Genomic DNA, 21,849 nt, shown 5'->3' with positions numbered 1-21,849 from the left:
TCTTTTTTTTTTTTTCTCGGTACGCTGGCCTCTCACAGTTGTGGCCTCTCCCGTTGCGGAGCACAGGCTCCGGACACGCAGGCTCAGTGGCCATGGCTCACGGGCCCAGCCGCTCCGCAGCATGTGGGATCTTCCCGGACCGGGGCAAGAACCCGTGTCCCCCGCATCGGCAGGCGGACTCTCAACCAGTGCGCCGCCAGGGAAGCCCCTGCCTCCTATCTTTTAACCCAATAACTGAATATAGAAAATCATTATAAAAATTACCTAAAATAGGGCTGGCGGCGCAGTGGTTGAGAGTCCGCCTGCCGATGCAGGGGACACGGGTTCGTGCCCCGGTCTGGGAAGATCCCACATGCCGCGGAGCGGCTGGGCCCGTGAGCCATGGCCGCTGAGCCTGCGCGTCCGGAGCCTGTGCTCCGCAATGGGAGAGGCCACAACAGTGAGAGGCCAGCGTACCACAAAAAAAAAAAAAAAAAAAAAAAAATTACCTAAAATAATTGAAAACTTCATACATAAGTACATTTATGGCAGTTCAATTCATGATATAAAAATTAAAACAGTCTAAATCCCCAATAATATAGCGGTAAGTATTATGGTACAGCCACACAATGGAATGTCATGTAATCATTAACACTTTAAATAAGTTGTATGTAAAATTTTATTTTTTTTTGAAAATAAGACACCAATAAAAATATAAAAAATACAGAAAAGCATGAAGAACATAAAGATGACCAAAGATCCTCTCAAAGAAACCCACTAATAACAGTTTTGTATATATCCAATGTTTTCCCCATGGAAATATCTGTATAAATATAAATAGAATCTTATCCCACAGAGTTCTATATTTTGTACTCTAAACACCATAAGTATATTCTTATTATAACATTCTTGGAAAATATAAGTTTTAATGACTGCATAAAATTACATCATATAGATGAACCATAATTTATATGACCTTTCCCCTATTTACGGGGGAGGGCAGCATAAAAATATTTTAATAAATATCTTGAACATTTATCTGTGTATGTGTTCTAATGTGGTTCAGAATGCTTAGCCCACCACTTTCTGGAGAAACCTATTTGAACATCAGCCCTTACAACCATGTTATATGCCTTATCACTTCATCCCTGGGCATGTCTGAAAGCACCAGAGTGAACATCTGATACAAAGCTAGCCAATCCAAAGGCTTACCAGTAGTCTATAGTTTGGCCTGGCCTTAAAGACTTGTCAGGAGGTAGTAATTATAAGTTGAGCCAATCATCTTCCCCTACTCAGAAATCTAAACAGAGACCCAGAAGTTACAAGTTAGTGGTGGGCAATAAAATTGAAAAAATATATTCAAGGATGTGGTGGCAATTATAAGCATGTACAGAGTGAGTAAACAGGAGGTCAATCTGTAGAGAGGAGAGGATAACCAAAGAGAAACAAAAGTTCTTGAAAGAGTAGCCTCCTTGTCTAATGGCTTTCTACAGCAAATTCTCATATTGAAGCTTCTGTCCTTGTGTTTTTTCTTTTTTGGTGAGATTTTAAAACATAATGTTATATAACTCAATTTTTATATGAAATAACTTAAGTGGATCTCTGTTCTTTGCAAATAGAACTACCCTAATAACACAACAATGTAAAGCAATTATACTCCATTAAAGATGTTTAAAAAAAAATGAAGTACCCTGATAGAGTGTAACTCTATTTCCACAGGATATACACTAGATATGAAATCACTATAGGACAAAGAGTAATAACAATTTTAAGGCTTATAATTGGCCAAATAGCTTTTCCAAAGCATGTCAATTTACCCTCAACATAGTGTGTAAGTATCAATCATTCTGTACTCTCACTGAAAATAGCTATTACAATTTTTGTTAATGATAGTGGTATTTTCATTGCTTTAATCTGATGTCCTTTGCGATTTTTTAAAGTAGGTGTCCATCTCTTGTATTAACTTATAAAAGTTCATAACTATCCTAATCAGGGCAAATATTTTCCCTGTTGTCTTGACTTCCACATGTTCTTAACCTACAGTTAATTTTTTTTTAATGTGGTCAAATTCCTAGGTATTTTTTCTGAGTTCTTCCATTTCATCAAACTCTCAAAAAATGCATGTGTGTTTTCAACCATGTAAAAACCCACTTTGGTGAATTTTAAACATTTTATGTTTAAAATGGAAGAACCTCCTCTAAAAGAAAAAAAAGAGAGAAACAAATCTTGTGCTAATCTTGAACATGAATCAGAAAAGATGGATGGGGTTAAGTTGTGGCTTTGTTTTTGATGAACCAGCCTTCATGAAACCATATGGAGGTTCATGGAACACAGCTTGAAAACCTGTGCTTTAATCAATATATATTAGATCAGTATATATGATATAGATCATGAGACGAAAGCCTAATTCTGTTTTTCACAAAAGAGTTGAATAATTTTCTCAGCACCATTTACTGAGTAATCCTTCTATTCATAAATCTTTTATCATATGTAAAGTATTTAAGCATATCTACTTAATGTTTTATATATATATGTAATCTATATACTGGTTTATTTTTAAGCTGTTTAGTAATAACTGAGCATTCTGAACATTTTTTCAAATGTACAGTCAAGTTCTCAATATTTTAACTTCAATATATCATTTATTATATGTTAGGGCAATCTCATTAATCTTTCTTATAATTATCTTTGCTCTTCTCCAATATCTGTTTTTCTTAAAAGACTTTAGAATACTTTTTTCAATTTCACATCTCATTGGGATTTTGATGAGATTGGAAATAAATCTATAATTTAAGAACATCCCCTCTATACAAGTCCCCTTTTATTTTCAATTAAATGTTTTTTCATTATTTTCATTCTACATTTTTGCTATTTGTTCCTTTTAATTTTAGTATTTCAAACCCTTTTTTGCACCCATTGTATTTTTCTGATTATTACAAGAGTTTAGGAAACTATTGGTTTTTATATTATTACCCACCTTAATGGGTTTAATTAGTTCATTTTTAATTAACCTTTAAAAGCATATTGTAGGCATGCTTTTGTTTGCCTAATAAACATTTGCCTATTCTTTTATATCAATAAATCAATATTGAGCAATCAATCAATTGAAAATTGGTCAATTGACCAATATCATTTTGCTTTAATCTTTTCTGTTGTAGTAGCATATAAGTAAACTTTTAATTCAATCAAGGGTTTTCAAAACTTTTTAAGGGGAGATTTAACCTATTTTGATAAATTTGATTTCCTCTCATCTTAATCCATGTTCTCTCATTTTTTAGATCATCTTTTGTTTTTCTTTTCTGTCTTTTGCTATAGGGACTGAATATTCATTGCTTTTATCTTCTCTGTTTTAAAAGAAATATGTTTTTAGTTATTTTAGTTGCAATTTCTAACTTTGTAAAAAAATATTTAGACCTTTATTTCTAGAGTTGTTAAAGTCAAGAAGAAAATGTAATGAATCCATGCTATTTAAGGTCAGAGATGTAGCACACTTTCTTTTGCTGTCCTTCCCTTATCTGGTTGCCAGATTTAGCAAATAAAAACACAGGGTGCTGTTAAGTTTGAATTTATATGAACAAATAATTTCTTAGTATAAGTTCCATGTAATATTTGGGACATACTTATACTAAAAAATTATCATTGTATATCTGAAAATCAAACCTAACTGGGTGTCCTGGATTTTATCTGATAACCCTACTTTCCCATCCAGACTTTAACATATAATGCTTTTACACTCAACATTTGTATATTAAATATTTTCTTGTACAACTATTTAATATTTTTGAAGTTTTGTAAACAAATTAACAATTATTCAAGACTTAACTGCATGTTTAACTGATTTTAGTGTTTGTTACCAGTTCTTTTACACTGCGACTTCCACATTCTTGAGCTCTCTTTAAGAAAGGTACATATTTGATATGTTTTCTGTTTTCTTGCTTATCTAATTTGTTACCTACAAATGTAAAAGACAATTTAGTTGATAAGATAAACTACGGGGGATAACAGATTTTTCAGCCTCACAATTCTAAAGGTGTTATTCTGTTGTCTTTTGACAATTACTGTTGCAGAGGTCTTTATCCATTTTCCCTCTTTGGTTTTTTAGAAAAACAGAATTTTTCCACACCTCCTAGTGTCTGAACCTATGAATAAATGTGGAAAACTGGGAAGGGGAATGGGTGAGAGTGTATTATGGTAACCTCATAGTGCAGCACCCCGCAATAAAAGGCTGGTTCTTGAGTTTTCTGGGTGACAGAAATAACATCTCTAAGATACCCTATCTTGGATAAGGGTCATACACTGTTTTCTGAATTTACTGGCCCTTTAGTTAGTTCTTCAGCACTTGAGAACTTGTTGTCTACCAGTTTGAGTTTCAAGTTTTGTGTGTTTTCATTTTTTTTCTGTAGCTTCTTAGGGACTTTACAGGTGAGTCAAGATGCTATTTCATTTATAGCTAGCCAATTTCAATTCAAACCAAAATATAAGAAAATATTTTGAAGTCAGTGAAAATATAAAATTGAACATACAGTATGACTTCCTGCACATGAAAATGCACAGGAAAAAAGGCTTAGAATGAAACAGGATGAAAAGTTTTCTTCTTGACTCTTCTGTATATTTTATAATGACTATGCATAATATTCATTGTAGAAAAAGAAAATACACTTTAATTTAAAATATCCTTCTAAGGATCTCCTCTTGAAGCAAATGATTCTTAGTAGGAATTAGGGGAAACTATAAATGTTGCTTGGGATTATTTGGGTTATTTATAGGATTTTCTTCCCAGCAGCATTTACTGGGCTTAAGGTGAAGCTTTGATTAAAGCTGTTATAACTAAATGAACAGAATTATAAGGTTTTTCTTCTGCGATTACTGTGAAGATGTGAATTCTGATCGAACCCCTTATAATACTCATGGCATTTATGAATTTTTTCTCCCATGTGGACTCTTTGATGAATTCGAAGAGCTGAGCTATGGCTGAAACCCTTACCACACTTAGCACATTGATAAGGCTTCTCTCCTGTGTGGACCCTCTGATGAATGTGAAGATTTGAGCTGTGACTAAAGCCCTTTCCACAATCATCACACTTATAGGGTTTTTCTCCTGTATGGACTCTCTGATGAATGAGAAGATGTGAACGCTGACTGAAGCCCTTCCCACACTGTTCACATTTATAGGGTTTCTCTCCAGTATGTACTCTTTGGTGAGTGTGAAGTTTGGAACTCTTGCTGAAGCCCTTCCCACATTCATGACAAGTATAGGGCTTCTCCCCTGTATGGACCCTCTGATGAATGCGAAGATCTGAGCTGTGACTAAAGTCCTTCCCACAGTCGTCACATTTGTAAGGCTTCTCTCCTGTATGCACCCTCTGATGGATTTGAAGATTTGAGCGCTGGGTAAAGCCCTTACCACAGTCATCACATTTATAGGACTTTTCTCCCGTGTGGACTAACTGATGAATTCGAAGATTTGAACTCTGACTGAAGCCCTTACCACACTCATCGCACTTATATGGTTTTTCTCCTGTGTGGACTCTCTGATGAACATGAAGTACTGAACTCCGACTAAAACTCTTACCACACTGATCACACTTAAAAGGCTTCTCTCCTATGTGAAGTCTCTGGTGAATGTGAAGTAATGAATTTCTACTGAGGTCCTTATTACACTGCAGTCTATAGAGTTTCTCTTCTGTGTGGACTCTTTGATGACAGTGAAGACTGGAGATCTGACTGAAGCTCTTACTACACACATTACATATATAAGGTACCTCCCCTGGACGGACTCTCTGATGAGAGTGAACACCGAAGCTCTGACTAAAGTTACTGGCAACTTCATTACATCTGTACAGCTTCTTACCTATGTGGATTCTTGGATGTCTATATAGGTCTGATCTCTGAGTGAAGTATGCTGTGCTGATGGAGCATGGATAGAACTTTTCTCCAAGTTGATTTCTCTTGTAAACACATTGTGAGTTCCAATAATAACTTTCTTTACATTTATTACATCCACAGTATTTCCCTTCCACAGAGCCTTTCAGCAGGTCATTTTGGCATATCTCCCCAATGTACTCTGGAAGGGCTTCCTCTCCTGGGATATAAGAATGCTGACCTATGAGCTTCTGTTCTCTTTCCACAGAGAGATTTTTCCTGGATATGCCAACATAGTATCCACGTCCTTGAAAGCCACGTGAATCACTCACATAGATTTCTCTACCATTGTCTTCAGTGTGTTTTGTTTCTAAGGATTGACAAGGTATAAACTTCATATATTTTAAGTTCCTGGGAATTTTGCCTTCAAAAGTCAGTTCATAGTTCCCAAACCCTGGTACTTGTGTGAAGAGTATTAACCATTCTTGATAGTGAGGAAGGTGTTGCTGCTTTAGGTCTTTGGAATCTATACCTTGAACCATTTCCACATAGTTTTGACTATCATATATTTGAGTGCTGGCATTCCTCCAGCCTTGCCAGCAGGAAAGATGTTCATGTTCAAAATACCTGAATCTTTCTTCTTGGAGTCTGTAGCTCTCTTTCCAGTTTCCTAGAAAAATAAGCAGATAATCCAGTGGTAAGATGAAAGCTGTGCTTAAAAATTTCCAAGTATCTCAGTCAACAAGCTCCAGAATTACAGGAATATATGTGCGGGTGCAAGTGGGAAAGAAGTGTTATGACTTAGGCTGCTCCATACTTGGGTGTGGAATTCGTTTGTTTTTTCATTCATAGATGTATTCATTCATTCAGCAAACATATCTTGAGCATCTACTACTTACCAGGTACTGTTAGAAATAAAAGAGAAAGTCTGACTGGTTTCATGGAAATAGTCTTAAAGACTGAGATTTAATTAGATTACTCTATTTGGGACATTATTATAAGAAATAAAATATTGTTTCTATTTTTCTGTTCTAAAATAGTGTAGTAGATTGTGGGAAAAAACTACTTTATCTACATCTTTGGGTGTTCCCCTTACACACTGACTCTAGGCTTGGCTATATAATTCGCTTTGGCCACTAGGACAAAAGTGAGACAAGCAGAGATTCGAAAAGTGCTCGTGCATTGGGGCTTGGCCTCTCTTGCTGGTTTTGAAAGTCCTGTGATCACCACCATGTAAATGAGCCTGGGCTGGCCTCCTTGAAGAGAGACATATGGTCAATACAGGCCTGTTATAACACTGATACTGACCAACTGCCATTCAGGCTGTCCAGCTTCATCTTAGACCCTTCAGCCCCAATCAAGTCAGTCCATGATAGAAGATCCATCTAACCAACTAGAATCATGAAAAATAACACAGTTTGTTTTAAGTCACTAAGTTTGGGGTAGTTTGTTATACAGCAAAAGCTAACTTACAAATAGAACATGAAGAGAGAACAAATTGAGGACTGCACAAAATTATGGGCGGAAATCTGTGCTTTAAGTGTAATCCAGAAAATAAATAAGAATCACAAATACCTATTAATTACATAGCCAAAATGTTTTGGAAGATATCTTGCTTTCTTTATCTTCTATTTGTCATGTGATTTAAGACCCATTTTTGAGAATGTTTCTTCTACCTCAATAGAGCACCCTAATAAAGAACCAAAATACTCAACAAAACTGGTCCCAGAATAAACTAACCTTATTCCCTAAGAGTTGGGATAATTTACCTACTGACGTGACATTTGTGTAGTTCTCCCACATGACCTCTCTGTAGAGCTTTTTTTGAGAAGAATCCAAGAATTTCCACTCCTCCCAAGTAAAATTAACAGTCACATCTTCAAATGTTACTGCCATCTGGTCGAAGATCAGGCTTTCCAGGAAGAAGAAATCTAAGTGAGAAGATGGACAAAGAAAAAGACATTCAGCAGGTAACATAAGTGGTAAACCAAAAAGAAAAAGAAATAACTCCAATAATAAAGAAAAACAAGAAAGGTAAGAGGAGACATAATAAGAGGTCAAGTAGTTAAATAATGTATCCAATCACTGAACACCATCACCATCATAAGAAACATTTATATAGCATTTGTCTGCTAACCACTGGGCCAAGTACTCTTCACATATATTTCAAGTAATCCTCACAGCAATCCTATGTCGTAGATACTATTATTATCCTCATTTTACACATTAGTAATAATGGTTGAAAAAGATTAATTCCCAAGATCATGGACCTGGAGGTACTGCAGCTAGGACCCAGGTCTACATACTCTGGACCAGAACTATCTGCCAACTGTAACAATACTGCTTCATGTTGCTTATATTATTGCTTCATGATTGATCATTTTAGACTGTTTACTTCCCACTGTGAGATGAGGAATTAGATTACCACCCGTCCCTCCACTCCTCATCCTCCTATAGCATTATCACTAATTTTCTGGTTAAATCAATAAGCAGTGCTTATATAATTTTGAATATGATTATATACCGTTTTTTGTGGGGGGAATTACCTGTTTAATTTTTACTTAATAAATTTACTGTCCTCAATTTTTTGATTTTTCAAAAGGCTTTATATAATCTATTTTATCAAGTGTCTCATCCCCTCGCCCACCCCTTTTATTTTGGAAAAGTCCATCATCCTGCTCCAGTCAGGGCCGGCTACTCTTTAGTGCTCCATTTCAAGACCATATGACTCTTCTTCTTTTGTGATTTACTCCATTAATTGGGAGGCACATAACAACATGAGTTCAATCAAGCCTGTGAATGTTAAGCCTATGGCCATCGAAAAAAGCAAAGGTGAGAAACAGGCGAGGTTTTCTTCAAAGGAGAATATCCAAACATGGTTACTAGGAAAGATTCCCAAGAATCATATGAATCACTGTATGCCTTAAGTCTTTATTACTATCCCTCATAAGTGGCTGGGTGTAGAATTCGAGAGTGAAAAGAATTTTTCTCAAAACTGCTTCACTGTTTATAAGCTTTTAGTGTTGCTAAGACTGATTTAAAGAACAAACAAACTGTAATTCCTTTGTGGGCAACTTTTTCTTTCCTCTCTGGAAATATTTTAGGGTCTTCTTTTGTGGCTGGCCCTCTGCCCCAAATGGTGTATGGATTTGAGCCTCTCCAAAGTTCACAGGGCTCATCAGTTCCTTTCTTGTCTGTATTACCCTGCTGAGTATTCTAGGATGTAACATCTTCAGCCCTGTGTGGCTCTTACCACTATTCCTGCTGTTGCCATCCAGGATTTTGTTGAAATTTCTCATTTGCTGACGGCTCTTCGGCTTCATCATTGTAAGTTCATAAATTTCTTGGTTTTTTATTATATATATGCAGTTTTAGAAAGTAGAAGAGATAAATGCATGTATTCTGTCTAAAAATATTTTAGTAGAAAGAATAGATCATAAGTTGGTTATGTGACAAATTCATTTTATTTCTTTGATGACACATTCTCAACTGTAAAGTTCAATTTAAAATGTTCAGTAAATACTAAGAATAAAAGAAATAGTACTTTTGGACTTCCCTGGTGGTGCAGTGGCTGGGAGTCCTCCTGCCAATGCAGGGGACACGGGTTCGAGCCTTGGTCCGGGAGGATCCCACATGCCACGGAGCAGCTAAGCCCACAAGCCACAACTACTGAAGCCCACGTGCCTAGAGCACATGCTTCGCAACAAGAGAAGCCACTGCAATGAGAAGCCTGTGCACCGCAACAAAGAGTAGCCCCCGCTCACCACAACTAGAGCAAGCCCGCGCGCAGCGACGAAGACCCAATGCAGCCAAAGATAAATAAATAAATATATTTTTAAAAAGGGGAGAGAGAGTACTTTTAAGGAGATTACAATAAAATGGAAGGAAACGACTATCATCATCATCATACAAATATAATCATAGCAGCAGCTAAATATTATCTAGCAGTTATGTGACGAAGGCTTTGTTATCTCATTTACCATCACAACAATCCAGTAAGGTATTATTATCAACACTAAAGGAATGAGGAAACTAACATTTAGCAAGATTAAGTAACTTTTACAAGGTCATGTAGTTACAAAGTAGTGGTTTTTAAACCCAGGCCTACGAACTAAGTGAAAGAAAAGTTAAAAACAACTTGTGAAGGTTTGTAAATCAAGATTTCCACATACAGCCATATCGTGTTAATACATAAGGGCAAAAGGAAGATGTACTGAAATATTCAAGGAAACAGCTACTGTCTCTGAAATAAATAAATCCATGCCTAAAAAATGAAACATTAATTAGAAATACGAATTCAAGAATGAGAAAATTCAGTGCTGTTTATTTTTAAATGTTTATAAATGTTAAAAACTATAAAGATAGTAAGTCTACTTTAACACATATGAATGGATAAATCAAATAAGAAAATTGGGCTCCTCAGAAGCTGAAAACCTGGTGTCAGTGTGAAAAATAAATGAACTCGTTGGTTCTTCATTTTTTAAAAAGTACAGTAAAATAAAACCCAGTCTGTTGTTATTGCTTTTGATTGTCATTTTAACAAAGATTTAGGAATTTATTTTTAAAAATATACTAGAGATTAAGAGCCTTGTTTTTTTTTTAATTGAAAGTAAGTCCATAAAAATAACAATGCTGAAGTAATGTAAGTAAAAATTAAGTCTACCCTCCCCAAATAATTTAAGAAATAACCACTATAGTTTTCACTGTGTCCTTTCGGACCTTTTTTCATACATACATACCCCACTAATGTTTTTTTCATAACACAGACATGATAATTCTGCAGTCTGCTTTTTTTACATAATATATAGTATACAACTTCCCGTTTCAGTACATATAGGCCTATGTTATTCGTGGTGATTTTAAAATATGTCCAGAAATTATTTGATACCTTTCCCTTCAAAAGGTGGAGCCTAATTCCCCACCCCTTGAATGTGGCCTGGGTTAGGGACTTACATCTGATGAACAGGAAGAAAAAGCAGAAGGGGAAGCAATGGTGTGCAGCTTTCAAGACTAGCTCATAAAAGGCACTGCAGCTTCCTCCATGCTTTTTTTCTTGGATCAGTCACTCTAGGAGAAGCTACCTAACACACTGTATGAATAGTTAGGCAGCCCTACAGAGAGGCCCATGTGGTGAGGAACTGAGGCCTTCTGTCCTCAGTGAGAAATGAGGCATCTGCCAACAGCCATGTGAGTGAACCATCTTAGAAAGTGGATCCTCCAGCCCCAGTGAAGGCTTCCAATGAACTGTAGTCCTGCTGACAGCTTGACTGCAACCTTGTGTGAAACCCTGAGCCAGAACCACACTGCTATACTGTTCCCAGATTCCTGACCCTTAGAAACTGAGATAATAAATGTTTGTTGTTTTAAGCTGCTACATATAATTTATTATGCAGAAATAGATGGTTAATGTATTGTTGTAAAAGTTGCATAGCATTTCGTGTTATGATGTTCCAAAATTTAACTGTTCCCATACTGATGAAGATTATTTCCAGTTTTCTGGCTATCATAATACAGCAGTGAACAACTCTCTTAAATACACCATTGAACACTCATAATATTTCTAGAAGATACATTTCCAGAATTAGAACCACCAGGCATGTGCATTTCAGTTTACTAAAAAACACTGTAAAACTTTGAAAATATTTTTTAAAATTTGTTAAAAATATTTTCCCCAAGTAGAAAGTTAAAAGCGGAATACCTACATTCAAAATTAGTAGGTACAAGTCTATAGAGGAAAAAAATTATAGAAAGCATAAATTAAGATGGCAAGTAAAATTATTAATAGACAAAAGGATACTAAAACAGTTTTAAAATATAGAGGCATAGGGCTTCCCTGGTGGCGCAGTGGTTGAGAGTCCGCCTGCCGACGCAGGGGACGCGGGTTTGTGCCCCTGTCTGGGAAGATCCCACGTGCCGCGGAGCGGCTGGGCCCGTGAGCCATGGCTGCTGAGCCTGCGCGTCCGGAGCCTGTGCTCCGTAACGGGAGAGGCCACAACAGTGAGAGGCCTGCGTACTGCAAAAAATAGATAGATAGATAGATAGATATAGGCATATTGCTTAGAAGACACTCCAAACTACTGAATTCTAGAAGATTAAAAATGAAAGGACAGGCTAATCTATAACAGAAAAATATAGACAAAAATAAAGTAGGTTTTGTAATATTAATATTACATAAGGTAAAATCAAAGGAAAAAGTATTACCCTAGATTAACAGAGTAATTTTATGAGAAATGAAATTATCGCTCTTGGTGTACCACCCACCAGAATTAAGATTTTGTCAGAATTGCTCCAAGACTGTATATCAGAAGGTGGGGGGGTGAGGGGAGATGGGGACCATATGATAGCAAAAATAACAGTAATTATAATAAATGAATAGCTTAATCTCACAGATTAAAAGACACAGATTTGTAGGTTAAAAAAATAAGATTCAATGTGGTTTAGAAGAGACACACTAAAAAGAAAAAAAACATGGGAATAAAAGGATGGAAAAACATATTCCACACAAATATGAACCAAAAGAAGGATGTAATAACAAACTTAACTTCAGCTGGGATAAAATTTATGGCAAAAAATTTGTAACTATGTGTGGTGATGGATGTTAACTAGACATATTGTGGTGATCATTTTACAATATATACAAATATAGAATCATGTTGTATACCTGAAACTAATATGTCAGTTATATCCCAATAAAAAATTTATGGCAAAAATATAAGGGACGAAAACACAGTTTTTTTTTCTGTATTAGTAAATAAATAGGAAGGCCAAAAAAATCCATTATAATTAAACTGCACCCACAAATAAAATGTCAAAATGTATTAAGTAACAACTATCGTAAGTTCAAGGAGATATAATATATACACCATTGATTGTAATTACACATATTAATACACTCCTCTCAGAAAATGATAGATCAAGCAAAACCAAGGAACTCAACAATATAAAGACTAAACACTACAATACTCGAGTTATTTTTTCTGTGTTGAATTCTATACTCCCGAAACACTAAATACACATTATTTTCATGAACCCACAATACTGTTAAAAGATTGACCATGTATTGGTCTATAAAAGAAATCTCAATAAATTCCAAATTATTAACATAATGCAGAACACATTCTCTAGATACAAGGTAATAAAATTAGGAACTATTAACAATGGAATTTAAAAATCCACACTTCTGGAACCCAAGTAACATATTAAATAGCCCTTAAATTTAAAAGGAAAATATAATGATAATTAAGAAAAATTGAATTGAATAATAATAATTACACATCAAAAATTTCAAGACCCAGATAAATAAGTACTAAAAGGAAATAAGAATGGCTACATATAATCAACCTAAGCATTCAACTCAGAAACTCAGAAAACAAAAACCCTCCTCCTCTAAAAAAAAAAGAGCAAACTTCAAAAAAGAAGGATAAAGCTGAAAGTCAAAGGGGCAATAAACAAATAGATGATGTGGAAATGCATAAGGCCAAAAGATGCTCTCAAAAATTTAATGTCAAAAAAAATTTAATAAGTCAGATCTCTGCAAGTCTAATTTTTTTTGAAAAGATGATTATAAACAAAATACTGGACAAAATGAGGAAATAACCACAGACATAAGACTTAAAATAATACAAGAGCATTATGAACTATATGCAAATATACTTGAACATCTATATAAAAGTACAAATTCCTAGTAAAGTATACAATGCCAATATAAAATGCCAAAATAGATTTTAAGAGTAATATAAAATTACAGACCAGTAAGTATTAAAGGGAACTGAAATGGCAGCCAAGATTCTTTCTCCCACCCCAAAAATCAAAGGCCCAAAGAGTTTTACAGTTGAGTTCTAGCAAATGTTCAATTAACAGTTAATTACTATTACAATCAAATTATTTTAGAAAATAGAAAGTGAAAATTACTAGCTCATTATATGGCCCAGTGTAATATTGACTACAAGACCTGATAAGAACAATACAAAAGAAAACTATAGGCCCATTTTTAAGTTTGATAGATATGTAAAAAATCCTAAATAGATATTAGCTAACTGAATTCAGATATGTATGAAAAAATGATAAAGCATAATTTATAATAGGAATGGAGGACAGTTCAACATGAGAAAATTAATCAACATAATTCACTATACTAATAGACTACAGAAGAAAACCACAATTATCTCAACTGATGCAGAAAAATTGTGTGATAAAGATCATAATGTTCACTGCCTATAAAGGTCTTAAAGAAACTTTTAGCCAACTAGAAATAAAAAGAAACTACCTAAATTGGTAAAGGTTATATATTGATACTAAGAATCTACATCAAACATTAAGCTTAATGGAGAAATTTTATATGTATTCCCTTTACGATGGTAACAAGCTAAGAGTGCCCACCATACCACTGCTTTCAAAATAGTGCTAAGGGTTCTGACAAATACTATAAGAAAAGAAAAAGAAATAAGAAGCTAAGGATTAGAAGAAAAAACATAAAATGTCATTATTTGCATATGTTATGGCAATCTACCTAGAAAAATAAGAGTATGTGGATAAACCATAAACTGATGAAAAAGCTCAGCAAAATTACCAGACACAATAAAGCAAAAGCATCACGGTATCAGCAATCAACTACCAGAAAACAAGATATCATTCACAACAGCAAAAAAACCCAAAAAAACAACTATCTTATAAAAAGATAGTTGTATCTTTGAAGACAACTTTCAAATTCCAATAAAGTAGAAAAAAAGATTATCTGAATAAAGGGAGAAGCATGCCTCCATGTTCTTGGATGAGATGACTCAAATTCAATATACCTCCAGTCAAATTTCTAGCTGGATTTTTTGAGGAACACGATATACTTTTTTCCCCTAAAGTTTATAGGGAGGGAAAAGAAGTCCATAAAGACTTAAGTAAACCAAGCAGGAAGACTTGTTCTACTAGATACTGACATACCACCAAACTACAATAGTAAAATCAGAACAAACAGACCAGTAGAACAGAATTGAGGACTCAAAGCCTAAGCAATGTACATGTTTATATATGAAAACTTATTAACAATAAAGATGGCATTAAAAATCAAAGAAGAGGGCTTCCCTGGTGGCACAGTGGTTGAGAGTCCGCCTGCCGATGCAGGGGACACGGGTTCGTGCCCCGGTCTAGGAAGATCCACATGCCGCGGAGCGGCTGGGCCTGTGAGCCATGGCCGCTGAGCCTGCGTGTCCGGAGCCTGTGCTCCACAACGGGAGAGGCCACAGCAGTGAGAGGCCTGCGTACCGAAAAAAAAAAAAAGAAGAAGAAAGAATGGATTATTTATACTAGATGGTGGTGTGAAACTGATTAACTATATGAGAAAAAATAAAGCTGGATTCCAACTTGATATCATATACAATGGGACACTAGATGGATTAAACACTTAAACGTTAAAGGGAAAGTTATAGAGTTAGTAAAAGAAAATGTTAGGATTGAAAAACATTTACCATTGTTAAATGAATCCAAGGGCCAGTTCTTTGGGGGGAAAATATTAACAATAAAATAGATCAATCCCTGACTAGCTATAAAAGAAAAGAAAAAGGGGTGGGCACAAACAGAAAAAAGTTAGAAATGAGATTAGTGTAAAAGCAACAGATAAAAATTTAGTTGAATGTTAGGTGGGCACTTTCCACCATTCTTTAGAACATAAATCTGAAAATCTGAATGGGAAATGTATTTTTTCCTAGAAAACCATTTGATATAGCCCCAAGAAAAGGGAAAAATCCTGAACAGATCAGATAATTTTGAAAGAAACTGGTCAAGTTATCAAAGAAATGTGACCTTCACAATAACAACCCAAAAGTTTCCTTAAATGAATTCTTTCAGATTTGCAAAGACCAGATTATGTGATTCTATTGAATTATTCCAAGGCATATAAAAGAATTATCAAAAAATTTAAGAAACTCAGGAAAACACTGAGACAGCAAAATCAGAAAACTACAGATCTATATTACTAATGAATATTGACATAAACTTCAGAAATAAAGTAAAATATAAGGCCAATAAAATGCAGCAACACCTGTATTTATAATCTACTGCCATACAACTAGTTACTTCAAAACTGAGCGGCTTAAAACAATAATTATTATCTTTCATGGTTTCTCTGGGTCAGAAGTTCAGGGGTAGCTTGGCTGGGCAGTTCTGGTTTGGACCTCTCATGAGAGTTATGTTGAGCTGTCAGCTAGTGCTGCAGTCATCTAAAAGGCTTGACTGGGCTGGAGGATTCACTCCCAGGGTGGCTCACTCACACGGCTGGCAGGTTGGTTGTGATTGTTGATGGAAGGTGGAAGGTCTCAGTTTCTTTCTACTTGGTCCTTTCGTGTGGCCTGGGCTACCTCTCAACATGGTGGCAAGTTTCTTGAGAGAGGCAAGCAAAAACTGCATCCTATTAATGACTTAGTCTGGGAAGTCACATAGCATCACTTCAGCTGTACTCCATTGGCTGAGGCAAACACATGCCCCCAGCCAGATTTGAGAAAAGGGGACACAGATGATACCTTTTGGTGGGAAGAGTGAAAGTCACGTTGTAAGAAGAACATGAAGGATAGGATGAATTATAGGTATGACTATCTTTGGAAAACGTAATCTGCTATAATACCAAAGTATATTATAGCATGATGAAATGGTGGCTAATTCCAAAAGGCAAAGGAAGGTTCATAAGAGAAAATATATTAACTATAAGCCATCATAATTATGTCAAAAAAGAAAAGCCATATAATTATTTTAATCAATGCCCAAAAGATCTCTCTTAAAATTCAACATTGATCCTTCATTTAAAACTACAAAGCAAGTTAGCAAAACAAAAATAAAGACAAGCAAATATATAGTTCAAATCAAAAGGTAAAACATTAAAGGCATTCCCATTAAAATTGGAAACAAGGATACTACAAATTCACTATTTTAAAACCATTAATATGGAAGCACTTACCAGTGCAAGAAGACAATATTATCTGTAGAGGGTATAATTGTTTTTCTGGGAAACTCAAGAAAATCAACTGAAAATTATGAGCAATTATAAGGGAGTTCAACATCCCAGAAATTCCACTACTAGGTTTGTACCCTAGAGAAACTTACACATGTATACCATAAGACATGTACAAGCACATTTAGAGTATAGCTGCTATCACAGCAAAAAACTGGAAATAATTGAAAAGGCCCAACAACACTAGGTTGGATAAATAAGCTGTGTTTCATACTGTGAAATAGTACACAGCTGTGAAAATAAACTACAGCTACATGAATCAACATGGCTGCATTGTAAAAATCTAACATTATGCTAAAGTAGCCATTCACAGAATATATACAGTGATTCCATTTATCTAATGTTAAAAAATAGTCAAAAATGAACAATTTTGTTTAGCGATGCAGATATAGGTAGTTAAAACTACACACACACACACACACACAAAGCTAAGGAATGCCAAACACAACATTTAAGATATCATTTGCCTCTCTAGGAGAAGTAGGAATGAAGTTGTGGGCTTATCAGAGGGCTTTTAAAAATATTTGCTGGTCTACATAGTGGGTATCCATGTTATTGTTGTATTTTAAAGTATACACATGTGTTTTCATATATTTTTGGTATTTTTTCTCACATCAAAATAAATACCTGATAGGTTTAAGATTTAAAATTTAAAGTATTAGAAACTATAAAAATAATTGAGGAAAATAAAATTAATTATGTATTAGATTTGGGGATAAGAAGAACTTTCAAAGCATAAAACTATACATATAAATAAAAAGAAGTAAGATTCACTTTATACAAATTTAAGTTATATAAATAAGAAGTCCTTAAAAGTAAAAGGCAAATGATAACCTAAAGAAATATTTACAGCATATAACAAATGGCTTCCATATTTTACATACTGAGTAACTTCTATCAAATGGAAACAAAAAATTCAGTAGGAAAAAGGTAATTTGAGTCAAGTTATCAAAGAAGGAATGCAAATGACCAATAAATATATGTTGAAAGTGGTCAATCTCCACTTTATCTCCCTGATTATCCTTTTGTATTATGTCAGTATTCATATTGACATAATACAATCAACAGTAACACAATCATAGTAGGGGACTTTAACACCCCACTTTCACCAATGGACAGATCATCCAAAATGAAAATAAATAGGGAAACACAAGCTTTAAATGATACATTAAACAAGATGGACTTAATTGATATTTATAGGACATTCCGTCTAAAAACAACAGAATACACATTATTTTCAAGTGCTCATGGAACATTCTCCAGGGTAGATCATATCTTGGGTCACGAATCAAGGCTTGGTAAGTTTAAGAAAATTGAAATCGTATCAAGTATCTTTTCCGACCACAATGCTATGAGGCTAGATATCAATTACAGAAAAAAACCTGTAAGAAATACAAACACATGAAGGCTAAACAACACACTACTTAATAACCAAGAGATGACTGAAGAAATCAAAGGGGAAATCAAAAATTACCTAGAAACAAATGACAATGAAAACACAACGACCCAAAACCTATGGGATGCAGCAAAAGCAGTTCTAAGAGGGAAGTTTATAGCAATACAATCCCACCTTAAGAAACAGGAAACATCTCAAATAAACAATCTAATCTTACACCTAAAGCAATAAGAGAAAGAAGAACAAAAAATCCCCAAAGTTAGCAGAAGGAAAGAAATCATAAAGATCAGATCAGAAATAAATGAAAAAGAAATGAAGGAAACGATAGCAAAGATCAATAAAACTAAAAGCTGGTTCTTTGAGAAGATAAAATTGATAAACCATTAGCCAGACTTATCAAGAAGAAAAGGGAGAAGACTCAAATCAATAGAATTAGAAATGAAAAAGGAGAAGTAACAACTGACACTGCAGAAATACAAAAGATCATGAGAGATTACTACAAGCAACTCTATGCCAATAAAATGGACAACCTGGAAGAAATGGACAAATTCTTAGAAATGCACAACCTGCCCAGACTGAATCAGGAAGAAATAGAAAATATGAACAGACCAATCACAAGCACTGAAATTGAAACTGTGATTAAAAATCTTCCAACAAACAAAAGCCCAGGACCAGATGGCTTCACAGGCAAATTCCATCAAACATTTAGAGAAGAGCTAACACCTATCCTTCTCAAACTCTTCCAAAATATAGCAGAGGGAGGAACACTCCCAAACTCATTCTATGAAGCCACCATCACTCTGATACCAAAACCAGAGAAGATTTCTCAAACAAAGAAAACTACAGGCCAATATCACTGAGGAACATAGATGCAAAAATATGTTAAATGAAAAAATTAAACATATAACAGCCATTCATACATTCAACAAATATTCACTGAGTGCTCACTATATGCCAGGCATAGTTCTATATACTAGGAACATTCCCTGCCCTCATGGAGCCTATCTGTCATGATTCAAATTTTTTTATAAATACTCATCTCTTTATATATGTATCTTAAATTTATGTTTGCATATTTGTACATATGTGTATGTATGCATACATACTAGTATTTGTACGGATTAGTGAGTATGTATGTATATTAAGTATTAAATAAAAGACTCTAAGTATTGATAAATACATCAAAATGTCAATAATGGCTGTCTCTGGTTGATGTGCCGTGGACTCTGAGTGATACACAAGAATAAGTAACCAGTTAAACATTAATAGCCCTCCAGAGTATGGCCTGACCTTACACATTCATACTTACGTCTCTACTGCAACTAGCCCGGTTTCCTTATTTGTCCCCTTATATTCTGCCTGAGACTAAATGATGGTCTTCCTGTCTGGAATGATATCTTCCAATTCATAGTAATTTTTCAACTCTGAGTTCCTGTTCCTGTCTTTTACTTAAAAGTGCCACTCATTCCAGCACTGTTTAATGTATGATAACTTTAGAAATTCTTATTAACCTCATGTGGTTTGTTTCCCCAAGGTTAAGGACATTTTTGTATTTATTCATCTCGGGTCATCAAAAACAGTATGAATTATATAGTAGGCTTGAATGACTGGCTGACTGAATGAGTAATTTATGGGAAAAGACACTGGGCAGGAGGCAGGGGCTTGCTGCATAGGAGGCTTGAAAGCTTCCCCGGCAAAGAGGAATATGTTCTATTCAGTCTGGTCCATCCATCCCCGTGGCCACCTCCACTACTCCCGCTATCCATGGAGAAGTCTGGGGCATTTTATAAGTGAGAAAAGACAATCCTACTCACCTGGGATCAGACTGTGAGGGAAATAGTGACCATTCCTTCCTCCTTTGTGCTCCTTTTTGGGGGAAGGGTGGAGTGTTGAGAAGGCTGAGCTGAGGGAGAAGAAAGGAGGAATGAACGATTGGGCATGACTTGAAATTCCCAAACTCACTACAATCCCCACGTACTAACTGAGTGTGACCCCCCAGATCTCCCAGACAGAGGTCAGAAAGAGCCCAAGAACATTTCTGTTCCCTTTCAAGCACTGGAAAGGAGAGCTGTACGAACTGGCACTCAGGACCTTATTTCTGACCATCTAGAAAAGTACGATTCTAGTTTGGGCATGAAAACACAGAATTTGATCTCACAGTTTAGTCCCTCCAGGAATGCAGATGCTTTCTATGTAATTTAACCTCTCTGAGCCTCAAAAATTTCCTAGTTTATTATTAACAAGAACAATTTTTTTAAAAGATTGGAAAAACAGCAGCACACTTAAATAGTTCTTTCTAAAAGCATATTTTAAAAATTTTGTTCAATCAGTTAAGTAGAAAGGTAAATTCCATCACCCTCTCCTACTTCTTACAACATAAATACTGGATTTACTATTAGATCAGACTACAGAGTCTTAGCAAAAGATCCCAGATCTAGGGCCCCCAGGACATGATCATAGTCTCAACTCTATCACCAACCACTTGTAGAACTTCGAAAAAGACCAAACTTCTAGACCTCGGAGGGCCTCACTTTCCTCACCTGTAAAATGGGGGCATGAGTCTTTGCCACCCTGATCCTCCCTTGCTGATCACAGTCCCTGGGGAAAATGATAAACAGTTAAGAGCCCTCTTTCCCTAGAGAGAAAAATGCTTTATGGTGTCCCAGGAGCAGGACAGGTTTGGGCTCCCCCTACGCACCAAGGGCCGCCAGAGTTTGTACATCTGAAGCTCCGGATTCAGACGTATAAACGGTTCTCGCGGAGCTGGATCCCGGCGGCATCGGCTCCTGTCGCGGAAACACGCGCGGCCTCCGTTCCGCATCCAGGCCTCCGTTCCCCATCCAGACCTCCGCCCCAGCACCTCCCGGCCCCGAACACCCCGGCCCCAGGACCCAAGCTGCCACTGCCTCCTCTCTCCTTCCCCTTCTTCAGTTTAAACGTGGGGAGGGCGGCTGTGAAGAACCCACCTACACTGGTGTCCGAGATTTCAAAGCCGGAGCGGCTTCTCGGCCCCCCGCCCTCCCTCTTCTGCCTCTCTTCCTGCCACAGCTCTCCCCGCCCTTGTCCGCTTCTGGCTCGGTGCTCCCGAGAGTCCGCGTCACTTACGGAGCCTCTGGAGAGGGACGGGGACCGGCCCAAATACTCCGTCTAAATAAACAATGGCCGCAGCCTCGCTTCACCAAAACCGAAGCCCCAGGCCTCGGAGTAGACATTCGGAGCGTTCCCATGGAGACGGGAGGAGGCGGGGCGGGAAAGGAAAACGCCGGAGGACGTGGCTCCTGATTGGCCAGAAAGAACGAGGTGAGACCTGGCCTTAAACCGTCAGCGTTCTGGGGTGGGAGGACCGTGTACTATGGCACTCTGAACCGAGGGTGGGGCTGAGCCCCTCAAGATACTAACGTTAATGGGACGGTTCTAGGTGTTTTTAGGGTCCCTGGGAAGGGGGATCAGGGCTGGGGATTCGGGGAAACAGTCACCCTAGGGGGCGAGGGGTGGTAACGCCTGCTGTCTCGCGCACTCGGCGGAATGGGCAACCCACTAGCTCTGGCTGTAGCGTCGTCTCTAAATTCGAGTCACACAGCCGCGAAGAGGGCTTTTCAAATTTCGTTTTATGGGGACC

The 21,849-nt window shown here is 36.4% G+C and overlaps 1 protein-coding gene across 1 annotated transcript; it reads right to left on the bottom strand.

The window, feature by feature from the left end:
- Positions 1–4,484: 4,484 nt before the first annotated feature.
- ZNF214 (zinc finger protein 214) lies at positions 4,485–21,450 on the bottom strand. Its single transcript, XM_081240001.1, has 4 exons — positions 20,771–21,450; positions 20,045–20,133; positions 7,611–7,772; positions 4,485–6,511 (listed from the first exon to the last, which is right to left on the bottom strand). Exons 1-4 carry the CDS (start codon positions 20,785–20,787, stop codon positions 4,821–4,823), a joined length of 1,959 nt encoding a protein of 652 aa, XP_081096127.1. The 5' UTR covers positions 20,788–21,450; the 3' UTR covers positions 4,485–4,820.
- Positions 21,451–21,849: the final 399 nt, after the last annotated feature.

The sequence above is a fragment of the Mesoplodon bidens genome (genome assembly GCF_964165515.1).
Source record: "Mesoplodon bidens genome assembly, chromosome: 7".
NCBI classification, from domain to species: Eukaryota; Metazoa; Chordata; class Mammalia; order Artiodactyla; family Ziphiidae; genus Mesoplodon; species Mesoplodon bidens.
This window is presented reverse-complemented; position numbering and strand designations above follow the sequence as displayed.

Excerpts from the sequence above, each read along its gene's own strand:
- ZNF214 (XM_081240001.1), bottom strand. Across the intron at positions 7,773-20,044 it reads CCCTCACAGTCTGATCCCAG|ATTTCTTCTTCCTGGAAAGC; the intron begins GTGAGTAGGATT and ends CTTCTCACTTAG. Across the intron at positions 6,512-7,610 it reads CACAAATGTCACGTCAGTAG|GAAACTGGAAAGAGAGCTAC; the intron begins GTAAATTATCCC and ends TTATTTTTCTAG.